Genomic DNA, 15359 nt, shown 5'->3' on the forward strand with positions numbered 1-15359 from the left:
AGAAAGAGCAGTTTGATTTCGAAAGTACCATTTCTATTGAATTTGTTACTTTTGCTTATTATTTCTCAGCATTAAATTTAGCATCAACTTACAATTTGTGAGTATCCCTGCTTCTAGTTTTGACAGCTATTGACCAAAGCCAGCTAAACTAAAATGGAAAAAATTGCTGCTCGGAACAGCAAAAATATATGAAATGCCCTTGCAAAAAAAAAAAAAAAAAATGATGTAAATGTCTGTTTCTATGATAAATGGAACTTATAGTTCAATTTATTCCAACAAAGAATACGACAAATTTACGACCTCTTATGAGTTCAGTTAAAAAGGTTTACATAAAAGCAATCTATTACCAGAATATATATTTATAAGCCAAAACAAATTAGCTAGGATGCTTTATCCAAAATAATTGCTTTCAGAAATATCATTTAAAAAGACATAAAGCATAGTTGGCTTTAATGCACTTTGATGAACGTTGCTATATTGCTTTGTTTTATTTTTAGGATACTAATTTTCAGGAAGAAATGAAAATAGTAAGAAATATAATTTCCAAGATCAATCATGTTCTAGTTCATCATTCACCAATCTTGATTATTCAGAGATGGATTAGAGGATATTTAAGTAGAAAAACATGGTGGTAAGTTTATTTTTACTTAGTTTTAATAAACTGATTTTTTCATCTATCTAATTAAAGTTGCCTTGTCAAATGTGTATGGAGCAATCCTGTACAGATTTTAATTGAATATTTTAGAACTGAAAGATATAGTTGCTGATTCATTGATTAATCACTTTTGCTGTCATTAATTATTTCAGTACTGTGAGAACAAAACTCTAGTTTGAATTCCCACTAACAGCCTTTGGAAAATGCACTGACTTTAATGGTTCTAGATTTACTTTATTTAATTCTGAATATTTTCACCAATGTTATTGCTGTTGTATAAACTGAGATATTATGAAATGTTTGTGCAGGAAACCCTCTGATACACAGATATTCTAAAACAGGGCTAACATACTTGGTTACATTTTAAGATTGTATCTTTACATTTATTCTGTAAACTGAAACAAATTTGTCATAGAATTGTTAATTTAAAAAAATCACAAAAGCAATGTATGTATCCCAGACACAATAGGTCCTATAAAATTCTGCAATTTCTACTTATGAAGATTTTTGAAGCTTTCCTGTTTTTGTTCTCAGAGCATATAAATTGAAATTAAACAGTACAATCATTATTTTCATTTTTTTGTTAGTGCAATTTATACTTGTCTAAAGTAACTTTATAATTACTGTGTGAAGTTGCTGCAAACTAAATAGATTAATAGGTTAATCCCTATAACAATTGTAATATGCCATTGTTTCTCAAAAATATACGAAAGTTACAGGGGGTGTTTTTAGTTACAAAATAATTGCAAAGTTTTAAATTTAGTAAATAAAATTTCAAATATAGAGTAAATGATAAGCATTTCTACTCACCAAAAACAAATGATTATAAGTGGGCTGCCCGATTCTGAATGTGGCATTTGTATGAAGTAGCTTGTGACACTTAAAATTATTTTAGCATTTTTATATATGATATTGCAGGTGTGTGGGCACAACATATAGTAATTTATATTTTCTGAGAACAAGGAATTGGCCAACATCAAAATGCATATGCCACAGAGCTTGTCTCTAAAATGAAATCTAAAATGAAACACTAATCACCAATCTTGAATCAATAGACAGCTGTGCAAGTCCTCAGCTTATGACCGCAATTGAATTCAATGTTTCTGGTTTTAAGGGAAACATTTGTTAAATGAGTTTGCCCCATTTTACAATCTTTCTTGCCACAGCTGTTAAATGAATTGCTACAATTGATAAGATAAGTAACCTGGCTTCCCCACTTACTTCGCTTGTTCAGAAGGTCACAAAATGTGATCACGTGACTGCATCATAAATGTGATCCAGTTGCCAAGCATCTGAATTTTGATCACATGATCATGGGATGCTGCAAAGATCATTACTGTGAAAAACAGTCATAAGTCCTTTTTTTCAGTGCCATTGTAACTTTGAACAGTCACTAAATGAACTGTTGTAAATCGAGGACTAGCAGTAATAGGATGGAATTTATTTCCTTCAATCGGTCTGTATTTAGGCATGTCAAGTACCTAACTTTCCTCCAAGGTAATGAGTGACAAAGTCTAGTAGATTTCACACACCTTAAGACTGGTTTTGGACAGTTTTGGAATTAGGTCTCTTTGTAATATTGTTTTAGTACCTGTACTGATAATGAAAATGTAACCTGTTGAAGAAAGTTCTGTTCACTCATATTGGAATCAGCAAAGTAATGGGTGGAAAAGCTTGGTGGATTTTATACATCTCAAAGCTACTTTAGATGATATTGGAATAAAGAAGGAAATAGTTGCAATTAACGTAAAATGCAGCAGCTGACATGTTAACAAGAAGAACCCAATATGCACTATCAATATTTCGAGAACTGCATTGGTTGTTGGTTGATCTTGGATGCAGTTCAAGATAATTATTACAAACTCTAAAATCCTGTGTGACCTAGGAGTGGTCGTCCGTGAGACTGCTTTCTACAACAGAGTGTTTTCAGAGAATGCTTGCTGGAAATCCTTCTACCTACACAAAGCAATTTTTTGCAAACACTTCCCTTCTGTGGAATATCTTCTCAAATGTAATATCTGCAAACTCGCCCCTGGTATTGGTTTGGTTTGGTTTATTAGATTTATATGCCGCCCTTCTCCCAAGGACTCAGGGTGGCATACAACATTAAAAAAACCACATATTACAAAAGTTTTTTAAAAATTAGATAGAGTATCCAAAAAACAAACCCAACTAAGATTAACAATAACATTAAAAAAAATCGATTAAAATTAACAATAATCAATCATTTATTTTATTTTGTTTAGGCCAGGCTGGCTTGCTGGAAAAGCCAACTTTTTAGGGCGCGTCGGAAGGACCGGAGGTTGGGATTATACGAAGCTCCGGGGCAGCTCATTCCAGAGGGAAGGTGCTCCCACAGAGAAGGCTCTCCTGGGGGTTGCTAGCTGACACTGTCTGGCCAACGGCACCTGAGGAGGCCAACTCTGTGGGATCGCACTGGATGGTGGGAGGCTACTGGTGGCAGTAGGTGGTCTCGCAAGTATCCTGGGCCTAAGCCATGGAGTGCTTTAAAGGTCATAATTAGTACCTTGAATCGCACCCGGAAGACAACCGGCAACCAGTGCAGGCTGCCTAAAAGGTGCACAACATGGGAGCACCTGGTAACCTGCGCAGCCACATTCTGGACCAGTTGAAACATCCGGGTGCTTTTCAAGGGCAGCTCCATGTAGAGAGCGTTACGGTAGTCCAGGCGAGAAAGGACGAGGGCATGAGTGACTGTGCACAGAGCATCCCGATCCAGGAAGGGGCGCAACTGACGTACCAGGCGAACCTGGTAAAAGGCCCCCCGGGTCACAGCCATCAGGTGTTCTTCTAAACTAAGCTGCGTATCCAGGAGGACTTCCAGATTGCGGGCCCTCTCTGAGGGGGCTAAAATTTCTCCCCCTATCATCTAAAGATGGAACAAGATGCACAAATCGAGATGACGGAAACCACAGCCACTCAGTCTTGGAGGGATTGAGCTTGAGCCTGTTCCTTCCCATCCAGATCCGCACAGCCTCCAGGCATCGAGACATCATGTCGAGGGCATTGTTTGCGTGGTTTGGGGTAGAGATGAAAAGTTGGGTATCATCAGCATATTGATGATACCGTACCCCAAAACCATGGATGATCTCACCCAGTGGTTTCATATATATGTTGAACAGGAGGGGTGAGAGAACCGACCCCTGGGGCACCCCACAAGTGACGTGCCTCGGGGTCGATCCCTGCCCTCCAGTCAACACAAACTGCAACCGAAGAGTAAGACAGGTAGGAGGAGAACCACCGTAAAATGGTGGCCCCCACTCCCAACCCCCCGAGTTGTCACAGTAGGATACCATGGTCGATGGTATCGAAAGCTGCCAAGAGGTCTAATAGGACCAGGACAGAGGAGCAGCCCCTGTCCCAGGCCCGCCAGAGATCATCGACCAACGCGACCAATGCCATCTCCGTGCTGTATCCGGGCCTGAAACCCGACTGAAACAGATCCAGGTAGACAGCTTCATCCAGGCACTCTTGACAACCTTCGCTACAACCTTCGTATTCAGAAAGCATTTCAAAAAGTGCTTTTCCAGTACATATTTGAGGACTGGAGAGTAATGAAGAGTAATAAGTACCTGGGTATGAAATGAAAGATTATAATAATGTCTAATTTATTATGATAAGAATATGAATTATTATGTCTGAAGTATCATAATTTTTATGGCTGTGAGTTTTTCTATGATTATTAATACCTGTATTTGTTATTAACTTAGAATTTATTAGTAGTTTAGAATTATACCAAAGCAGCCTGAAAGCATTAATAATAAATATTTTAATATCAGTATAGCTAAGGAAAATTTAGGTTTGTCTTACTTAAGGACTGTAGGGACGCGATGGCTCAGTGGCTAAGAAGCTGAGCTTGTCGATCAGAAAGGTCGGCAGTTTGGCGGTTCGAATCCCTAGCGCTGTGTAAACGGAGTGAGCTCCCGTTACTTGTTTTAGCTTCTCCCAACATAGCAGTTCAAAAGCATGTAAAAATGCAAATAGAAAAATAGGGAGCACTTTGGTGGGAAGGTACCAGCATTCTGTGTGCCTTTGGCATTTAGTCATGCTGGCCACATGACAACAGAGATGTCTTTGGACAGTGCTGGCTCTTTGGCTTTAAAACGGAGATGAGCAGCACACCCTAGAGTCGGGAACGACTAGCACATATGTGCGGGGGAACCTTTACCTTTTTACTTAAGAAATGGAGAGAAAAATGAAAGCAATGTCATATGGACACAACAACAACAACAATAACAATAAAGGATATGTTTGGTTCATGTTTAGGTACAAGTGAGAAAAATTCTATACTAATAAAAATATCTAAACTTTGAGTGAGGAACTTCCTAATTAAATATTGCCTCTGCAACAAATCTGTTAACAATATATGTTGGCCGGGAAAGGACAGTTGCTGGAAGAGATCTGGTGTCCATCTGGGATTTTTACAACTTCCTGGTCTTTGGCCTCCAGATAACCAGAACCTGCTCCTTTCCGGACACAATCTACTTTGGATCAGAGGTAAGCTGGAAGCTCCCTCTTTGGAGACATAGAGTAGTTAGATAGGGAAATTGCTGTGGTTTAATTAGCTAGCTAAAGCTGTCTCACAATTTGGTTGCAAGGGAAGGGTCACACCCGGAATTACTTTAAGGACAGGTTTCTCTTCCTTTCTTTCTCCCTTGCTTATCATGCCTCCTGGGCAAAACAGTTGGGGCTGGTCCCGTGGCTGGGACCTCAGAAGGAGCTGACTCTCTTGGGAACTGATCACTCCCTTGTATTGAAAGTTGTGGTTGGGGTCGTGCCCCTGTGTGTTTTACTATACTTTGCCTTTTTTGAAAAATGAATACTTTCTTATGCCTCCTCTTCATTGACAATGTGTGGTAAGGTTTAATCTTTTTGATATTTTATGTATTTAATTTATATGTGTATTTTCTGAGATTGTGTATTTCCTGATGTTGCTGCTATCGCTGCCTCTTTGTTGGTTTTTTTTAAAATAGACACTGTACGTATGTGTTTGCATTGATATTGTGAAGTATTTCTTGAATCCCTTTTGACCAGATCTTTCCCAAAGCCTTATTGTATGAGCTGGGTGGCTTGTTATTCACCCTGCCTTGGTGGTCATGCGTAGGTTTTTTTTGATTGTTACATTGATTATGCTGAGTGTGTTTCTTTTAATGATTCCTATGATAAGATTTCTGAATATATGACTCTTGATTATTTTGCTACTGTTTTTCTCCTGATTAAGGTTATGCCTCAATGTAGCTGGAGCATGCCTATGTCAGAGTCCTTTTTGCCTTCTTCTCATTATCTATCATCTCTCTATTAACTCCTTTATTTTGAATTGTTTACTTCTTTACACTATGCTCAATTTGTTATATTGGTTTATTTTTCTCTTCCTCATTATCATTTAGTCTTCTTTATGATACTGCCTAATTTAATTGGAGGAAGTTTAACCTTGCTGCTAGGATTGAGTTTTCCATTCCTTCTTTTGTTTGAATTGCTATTTTTTATCCTGGGTACTTTTTCCTTCGGCACTATGATTTTTCTTTACCTGACCTTGTTTTTTCCTTTCTGTCTTTCCTTATAAATAATCTCAAATTATTAGTAGTGTCTTTTAGCTTGCTTTTATAAGTGTCTATATCCCAACTTAATTACTTTGTGCCATGTTGGCCCTTTTTCCTGTAGAGGGAAAAGAAGGGTCAGCTTGTTTGCTGGAAGGGTGAGTGGCTTTATTTCCTGTGCCTGCTATCTTTTCCATATAAGGGTTGGGTCTGTTGCCGAGGTGGCACATCTTTCTCCTTAATTTTTCTTTGGGAAGGAATTGATGTTTTCCATACATAAGGATTGCCTGTGTTGGCAGGATTCAGTTGCCTTATCTTAGTGGAGGAAAACAAGCAGAGATGGGGGGAGGGGAGGAGAGGGGGAGGGAGAGAGAGTGTGGGGGAGAGAGATCCAGATCCAGAAATGTATCAACAAGCATTTGAGCCGGACCACTTTTCCATAGAAGGAAGGTCTTTTCCGTTGGCCTGTGGTCTAGAATTACATTCACTATTCATTTAGTTAATGTGTGTTGCCTTTTTATGTTCGTTTTCTGTTGGATGTTCTTGCTTTGTGATGGGGGGGCTCCTGGTCTAAAATGGTTATGTCTATGATTTGGTAAAGACATCCTAGATGCCACCATGCAAACCTTTGCCAAACTTTTGGAACTTTCAGTGTAAAATTTTTAGCCATGGAAGATTTAACTGCTCTCTAGTTTAATTGCAAGCTGCGAGCCTGCAATCTTTCTCTTATTCCATTGTGAGCTGTACGAATAGACTTGGCTATGAATGTGACTCATTCATAGAGGAAGTCTTGTGTGTGTGTCTGTCTCTGTGTGTGGGATATTTGGACAAAGTTTTTGCAAAAAAAACCCCAAACCCTGCTACAAATTTAAGCTGTGTAAAATACGACTAAGGAATCTGGGTTTGGAAAAAAAAAGATGGGGGGGGGACATGCATAAAGAAATGATGCAGTCTTTTTACCCATTGGGATTATATAAGTCATTATGCAATTTGTAATGTTTTAAGCTTGTTCAGTGGTGAGAGAGAAACAATTTAGCAATGTAATAATTAATTTGACTTCTTTCCTGTTTTCTTTTCCTCCCCCAATTATAACTTTACCTTGACTTTTCCCTTCAGGACGACTAGTCATCTCTGTTTCTCTCTTGTCAGTAACTCACTGCATTTTACCATGAATTTCTTTCACATATCTTCCATAGAACTTTTCTCATTTCTTTTCCTTGAAAAACACCTGCTCTTGCTTTTCTACTGAATGTATTAAACAAATTACATCCTTGGTTTGGGAATTTGGGCAGAATTGATTAAAATAATTTTAAGTAGTGTTAAGGAGTGCCTAAATCAAATAATATTAGTGTCCTCTGTCCCAGATACTATTATGTTTTTGTTCCATGAAAAAAAAGAAGTGAATTTTAATCAGAGGATAGTAGAATATGCTATACATAAAATGTGGGACCTGGATGAAAAAATTTAAATCAAGGATCTCCAATAAAGAATGCTAAGGATGTTAAAGATCTTTTGGATGCGCTGCACCTGCCCTCTCAAGTTGCTGTCATGCAGTGCCTCTGCTCCTGTCTCTGAACATGGTGCAACTCTGACTGTACTGTTGATTCCATAGGGATATGGCATCTCCTGGATGGCTGCCCTATTTCCCCCTTCTTGTTCGTCTACAACATGGGCCTGCCCATGTTGGCCCTGAGGGGTGTCTTCTGCTATCAACAAAAAAATGTTTTTCTCCTGGAGTTCATGTTCTGGCTAAATATTTTTTCTCTAACTGCATTGTCTGCTTCTCCCCGGTCTGTGGTGAACCTGGCTGGCATACAAGCCTAACCTGTCCTTGTCACAACCTTAAAGACATGTCATTCAAACGTTGCTGCTGTGCTTCCCCCCCCCCAAAAGACTCTACATCCTTGCCACCCAGTGGTGGGTTGCAAATCCCGTTCCAACCGATATGGTTGGAACGGGGCCGGCAGCATCCTCATGGATGCACGCAACCCATGTGCACATGTGTGCAGTGCGTGCATGCATTCAAGCACCTCCATGATGTTCCACAACACTCCAGCTGCTCCACAGAACATTGCACAGGTGCTGTACGTGCCATGCGCCTGCGCAGATGTGCAAATGCCTTTAAACTCCTGTAAGGAGGTCGGGCGGGTGGGTGGGCCATCCAGAGTACCGTACCGGAACAGTATCTGGTGCTCTGGGCTGGCTCCAGTATGCGCGTACCGGTGTGTACCGGCTGCAACCCACCACTGTTGCCACTCCTTGGCAACTGGTGAAGGTATTTCAACAAAAGAATTGTCTGGCTCCTTGTTGGAAGGGTTCATTCCAGATCGTTTTAACCACCAATACTGCTGTGAAGTGTCAACATCTAGCCTCCTGGGTGCATGCTTTGCACTGTAAGAAAGTACCAACCCCAGACAAAGAATCCATAACAGGGAGGCAAGTGCTAGTAACCTCTGTCCCTGCTCTCCATACAATCTTCACCCAAAGCCATGCCAGCATCAAGTAACAAAAGACTAACTTCATGGAAGCCTAGAATTGCATGATTGCCAGAAATAGCCTGCATTAGGAGAGGTCTTCTGCCTGCAGTTTTGACTAGTGCTGCATTGCTCCTCTCCTCATGCTACATTTAGGATTGCACTTCCCACCATTCAAATGGGTCAGTATTTGCCTTGCTGAAAAGCCTTTTAATCAAAGTAACTGTCCTTCATCTCAAATGAAGGATTTTGGTTTATTTCACTTACTTCCATAATTGATATAAGGTAGCTTATGTGCAGAAATTGATTTGTAAGTTGCATTTTGTGTTGTTCTTATGAACAAGATGTGAGGATTGTGAGAATCAAGAAATATACCCTATTGATCTATTAGATTCAATAAGTCCTATGGCTAATAGAAGGCCCCAAAAGAAAGAGATATGAACCAAAGTTTTCAGCTAGGATGATTTCAAAATTTACCAGAAATATTTGTAATCCTACTGAACCAACTGTGAAATATGTTTTTGCAAAATATGCACTTGTATTCGCTTAAAACAGGAAAAATGAAACTGTTGGAAAAGAGGAATTGAAAGTAATGTTACACAGGTGTTCACAGAAAGTGACAGTTAGTGAGGTTGTGAAGCATGTATGTGGTTAGAAGAACAGTATAAAAGATAGGGTTCAGGATTCAGGATTCAGGAGTTTATTTGTATGCCGCCCTTTTCCCTGGGGGGACTCAGGGCGGCTCACATCCGAAAGGGAAGGGGAAACAGACTTTTACATATACGACAAACACATAATTAAAAGAAAACACAACATTCATACCATTCGGGAGGGTACAATCTTAGCCCCAGGCCTGGCGGGATAGCCAGGTTCTAATGGCTGTGCGGAAGGTCTGGAGAGTGGTGAGGGTACGAATCTCCACGGGGAGATCGTTCCATAGGGTCGGAGCTGCCACCAACCAAGATCGGTTCAAGATCGGCTTGGGGCTCTTTGATTTATAGCAGTCCTTCTAGGACTTACTATTTCTCTTCTGCATTAATATGTTAATGCAGTGTATTATTACTATTATATTTTTGATATCTATTCATTTCTAATGTTCCAAATTATTAGAAACAATAAATCTCTGATCTTAAAGTAAGAAATTTTGCTTGTGTTGTTGCCTTTGTTTCCTATTGGAATTTTCCTATCACAGGTTCAAATACTGTCTCCTTCACCTGAGTTGTGTGGCTAGCAGAATATCTATCCATGGTTTGTTTATAATTAAGCACACTTGAAACTGGAACATCTTTATTTACACCTAGTGTTCCATATAGAAAATATCCATATGCAACACTTCTGATTAGTTTTAGCTAGATGTAATGTAAATGAATTATGAGATAACGTATTCAGAATCAACTAATATAAATTTTAACAATAGCAATAGCACTTAGACTTATGTACCACCCCATAGTGCTTTATAGCCCTTTCTGAATGTTTATAAATGTCAGTATATTGCCCCCAACAATGTAGGTCATTTTACTGACCTTGGAAAGCTGAGTCAACCTTTAGCCAAGTCAGGATTGAACTCCAGGCTGTGGGCAGAGTTGGCATTCAATACTGCATTCTAACTACTGTGTCACCAGGGCTATTATTTTGTCATGAAATGGGACAGTTAAGCAGATAAAAAATATAATTTAATATGTGAAATAATCAGTTCCATAATATTTTTCATGTTAACCTCCTGTAAAGCTCAAATTTATATAATCCTGAATATTTTCCCCTAAACATTAACCTAATCTTAAACATTGTAGACAGTTACTTTCAAGAAGGATAAATGCTAAACTTAGGTACAAATTACTCCTTAAAAAAAAGAGAGAGTGATTCGAAAATCACATAAAGATTTTGGGGGAAAATAGGCCACACACATAAACAGTGCTTTCTTAGAACTTCTAGCATTAAATTTCAACAATAACCATTGTATTATGAGAAAATAGAAAGTCCTTCTAGTTTTAGTCAGGACAAATACCATATTTTTTAGAGTATAAGACGCACTGGAGTATAAGATGCAGCAAGGTTTTGAAGAGGAAAATTTAAAAAAATGTTTTTGCACTCTGCAATCCTCCCCAAAACAGCTCATTTTTTTTTTTTTGCAAAAATGGCCCATCCCCCCCCCCCAGGCATGAATAGCCTTTAGGGAGCTTTCAGAGTGCTCCTGGGTGGGTGGGTAAAATTGAGCAAAATTTTATGCTCATTTCTGCCTTCCCCAGCCCCCAGGGGCTCTCTAAAAGCTTCCTAGAGGCTATGCAGGCCATTTTGGTGAAGGGGGCGGGGTTTCGGGAGGCAAAAAAATGCTGTATTCAGTGTATAAGATGCACCCAGATTTTCAGCCTCTTTTTTGATATAAAAAGGTGCGTCTTATACTCCGAAAAATACTGTAAGGTCTCCAACTATGTTAGCCTATAAGAAAATGCATTCTGTAACACTCAACTATGTTTCTCTAAGCAGCAATTAATGCTTGGTATTAATATTTTTATTTATTCCCATTTATGTTTATCCTGCCTTTTTTTTTTTTTTTACATAAGTCAAGGCAGTGAACATATCCAATCCACTTTTTCCTCCTCTTTTCCCTCTCAACAACAACCCTATGAGGTGGGCTGAGAGAGAATGACTGACCCAGGGTTACCCAGCTGAATTTTTTGCAATCTGGATTAATGAAATCTTTTTGCATTAATCAATATTGATTAATCGAAGACAATTTTACAAAGTAATGCAAGCCATATAAATTATATTCAGCAAAAATCATCAAGCAGATTTCTAGCAGGCAGTATTGGCATCCATTCTTGAGAATTTTTTTTGTCAAATGTTATCTTAAAACATGAGCAAATGAATTCTTTAAAACTTCATTGTCCAATAAATATATATGAAATGAATGCCCTGGCTCTATTTTATATTAAATATATCAAATATATTCTCATGTGAAGTTGTAATTTATATTTCTGAATTTTTTCTAGAGTGGCAGAAGATTGAAGGGACTTGTTTTCAAATAGGTAGAAACAGTAACTATTACCTGCACTCCTCTGCCTTGAATTTCTGTTCTTCTTCTCTTTTACCAATATTGGGAAGATATAAAATGGAACACCTATCATTTCCTAAGCTTAACCATTTGTTTGGCTAAGCAACCAGGAGGAACATTTAGTTGATTGTATGTGGAGGAGGAACATTGTGTTGATTGGATACACAAGGAATTTGTCTTCGGTGCATAAGGTCTCAGTGTATATAAAAAGTTGTAACTGACAAATCATGAATAAATCATAAATGAAGGTATGTTGGATAGCCTAGCCTAACTTGACATATTCACAAAAATTCCCATGCCAGTAAAAACAGCAACAGAATATGTTTGCAGAAATTTCCATAAGCATTTTAAAGAATTTTCAGGACAGATATACTACTTTTTCAATAAAATCATGTTCTTTATGGATGCACCAGCCATTCAAGTAGCTTTGACTGGCTTTAGGATTGCTGTGTAAAGTTTTCTACCTGATTAAAAGCAGGTGCAGTAGACAGAACTAATCATCTGTAAAGGATAGAGAAGATAGCAGAAAGAGCCAACGGAGAGAAAAAGGTCTTTGCTGCAGTTTTAACATGCAATTAACTCCACTTTCTGAATTAAGCATTTTCAATAGAGTCATCTTCTTATGCATCTTTTTGTGTGTGTGATAAATGTGTGTTTGGTTTTAAATCTATAAATCATACTAAAAATGAATGAGAACAAATAGTCAATTTTATAAAATTAAGAATTTTAACAATTTTCTTTTCAAGTTTTCGAAGGGCTATTGAATATATATATATATATTTGTGTGTGTGTGTGTGTGTGTGTGTGTGTGTTTATTTGTGCTGATAAATAAATAAAGGGAGACTAGTATAGATCTATTTCAAGCTATTTAGCTCTCATCAGCTAGCCATACCCTTACTGGGATTTGAACCTAATATATATATTAGACACGGGCTGCAATAATCCTGATGCCACTAGAAGACAGAAAAGAGTTTTATTAGCTACTTATTTGCTGACTTCTAAAGGTCATCTAGATTGATGCAGTACAGAGTTGGCTGTTGTAGATCGTGCAATTTTTCTTGGTGGAAATTGTTTTTGACATTTCCACCCTTTATGGATTACTAAAACTGTTCAAATGCTTCTTGGATGCACATTTAAGACACTTTATCTCATTGATCACATGACCACAAAAACACCATTATAGTTGTGAATTATTCAGCCACAACATCAATACATTCATACGGATTTATGCCGTATGAAATATAGAATATAGTTTCTACAAGCACAATTCTCTGAGGATATAATTGCAGAAGAGGAGCAAAATACTAACGTTTTGATTGTAATTTTGTAATATACAAGTTTGATTTTCATTATTATTTATGCCTGGTGTTGTTTCCTATACCTGTAAATAGACCCTTTAATTTCTTATTGCACATTAAAGGTAATAGGTTACTAAAAAGCAGGAACGGGTGTAATGACACTATGCAATATATGCATAATGGTTTATTTTAAGTGTGATGAAGTAAAGAGAATGACTTACTGACATGTTATTATCGATATTAAAGTTGCCTGGGTCTTTTCAATGTGATCTCTGAAAGAAAGTATTATTCTCCAAGATACTCTGAATTTATGTACTGGGTAAACTATACCCCACAGCAGACGATGGTAAATTCATGCTTAGCATCATAATTTATAAGATGAAAAGCACTGACTTGTGCCTTTGTATTATTTGTACACAGATGGTGCTCTGTGAAGCATTCAGAAACCAAGCAAACCACATCTGTCAAAATACTCTCCATCAATTCCAGCATCTTATATGGAGTAAGATTAGAAAAGTTGTCAGTTTAGATCAATGAATCTCATATAGTGCTAGATTGGCTGGTCATTTGTATAGGACGCAGTCAGCCCAACTAGCTCAGAAACTGCATATATTTTTCTTTAAGGAGTTCAGGTAGTCCTTCTTGGCAGTTCAAGAAAAGGAATCATTAAATCTGCCATAAGGCTGTACCACAGGGACATACTCCTGAACCCTTTCCACTTTCAAACATACCTTGAAACTGAGAAACGCCAGGAAAAGGATAGAAAAATACTGTAAAGGCAGCTTTGCAATAATGTGTTCAGGTCGGAGGGGTGGTCTGCAGGAGTGAATGAAGAAGCACCAGAGGCTGACAAAGGGAGCTTAATGAATTAGAAAGAAGAAATAACAAACACAGCAGAGGTTTGAAGCAGGTGTTACTGAAGTTCAGTGATAGTTATACAGAAAAGTAGCTGCATAATGATGCTGACTTTTGTGTAAGAGTCTTACTTTAGCTAGTATACTCAAGATGCATTACAATTACAACCCTCTAGAATTGTTAGCCATCTTGCAAATGTTAAAATTGTAATCCTAATATAGCCAGATTGGAAAGGTTGCCTTAAAGTTCTAAGAGTTTGTTTGTTTTCCTGAAAAGGCTTCTTCCAAAATTCAGAACAGTTAAATAGAGAGCCATGTAATCATAGTGTAACTGCTTGTCTATATTTTGTATTGCCTGAAATGAGGCTGAATGTTGACAACCATCTTGTTTGATAACACTCCGTTATTTGGCAAGGAAAATGAAATACTTACAACAATAAATTTGTCAGGCTATTATTCTGATGAAGAGTGACAGACAGTGCATTGTTTTGGCAGAAGGTCACATTTTCTTTAAGGAACTGACAATTTACTTCCTTTTAACTAATGTCTTCAGGTTGCTCTTTCCATGAGTCCAATATATTTTGGAGAGAGTACAGAAGATATGTAATGCAAAATGCATGTCTTTACATGTTGGCACCATGCTGTGCGTCTACAGACAATGTTGAAAACTTGAAAGAGAAATGCAGCTCCATCAATTCACTTTTTCCCTCAGCTCTGGCACTACAGAAACATAACAGTGATTTTTCAAGCACACATATTTTAAGACTGGAATCATCATCTTAATAGTATGCTTTCACACACATCATAATGGAATGTTTATCCAGTGTGCTAATTTGTTTAAAAAATTCAGATTATTATTGTTCCATCTCTGTCTGAATAATTTCACAAGAGAACACTTAGCTGCTAAATTGTTATGACCCTTTTAGGAAACAAGGTTATTTAAGTAAACGTTTCTATGACCACTCGTGGACCTTTGGGCTGAAGCTAGATAAGTAAGATGATTATAAAGACAGTTAAAATTGATCTCCTAGCCAGTGCGATATCGATCAAGGGAGGTGCCAGCATCATCCTCAAATCTGTATCAAGTTAAAAACTAAGTTGAAAAATGTAATTCCTTTGGCCATTCTTTAAACAGCCCTATAGAATGGATGATATTGTTATCCATATTTTGAAATTGGGAAGAGGGGGAGACTGAAATTCTGGTCTGGCAAAGGCTGGTCAATATAATTTTGCACTCTATAATAACCATTGTTACAGTTGCCATTTAATGAGACCCAGGAAGTGTGAATTCTCTGAGAAAGTACTTGACCATTAGAACAGCATATTCTTTTCAAATGGCTCAGCATATCTGAATTTCAGATGGCTCTAACCCCTCTGGCCTTCTTTAAGTCTTTAAAAACTTGATTCCCCCACTCCCCTGGAGTACTGGGTTAGGACATTGAATGGGTCCATCTGGAAAAAGAAATTA

The 15359-nt window shown here is 37.9% G+C and overlaps 1 protein-coding gene across 2 annotated transcripts in view; it reads left to right on the plus strand.

Moving 5' to 3' along the window:
- LRRIQ3 (leucine rich repeats and IQ motif containing 3) overlaps positions 1-15359 on the plus strand; it is a 56464-nt gene that overhangs the window by 18249 nt on the left and 22856 nt on the right. For both annotated transcript variants that reach the window (XM_014055292.2, XM_087719470.1), the window contains one exon: positions 498-631. In XM_014055292.2, the coding sequence (XP_013910767.2) occupies positions 498-631 (134 nt within the window). The remainder of the gene's footprint in view (positions 1-497; positions 632-15359) is intronic.

This window comes from Thamnophis sirtalis, unplaced genomic scaffold, assembly GCF_051295495.1.
Source record: "Thamnophis sirtalis isolate CommonGarterSnake01/CBP01778 unplaced genomic scaffold, rThaSir2_p1.2 scaffold_7, whole genome shotgun sequence".
NCBI lineage: Eukaryota > Metazoa > Chordata > Lepidosauria > Squamata > Natricidae > Thamnophis > Thamnophis sirtalis.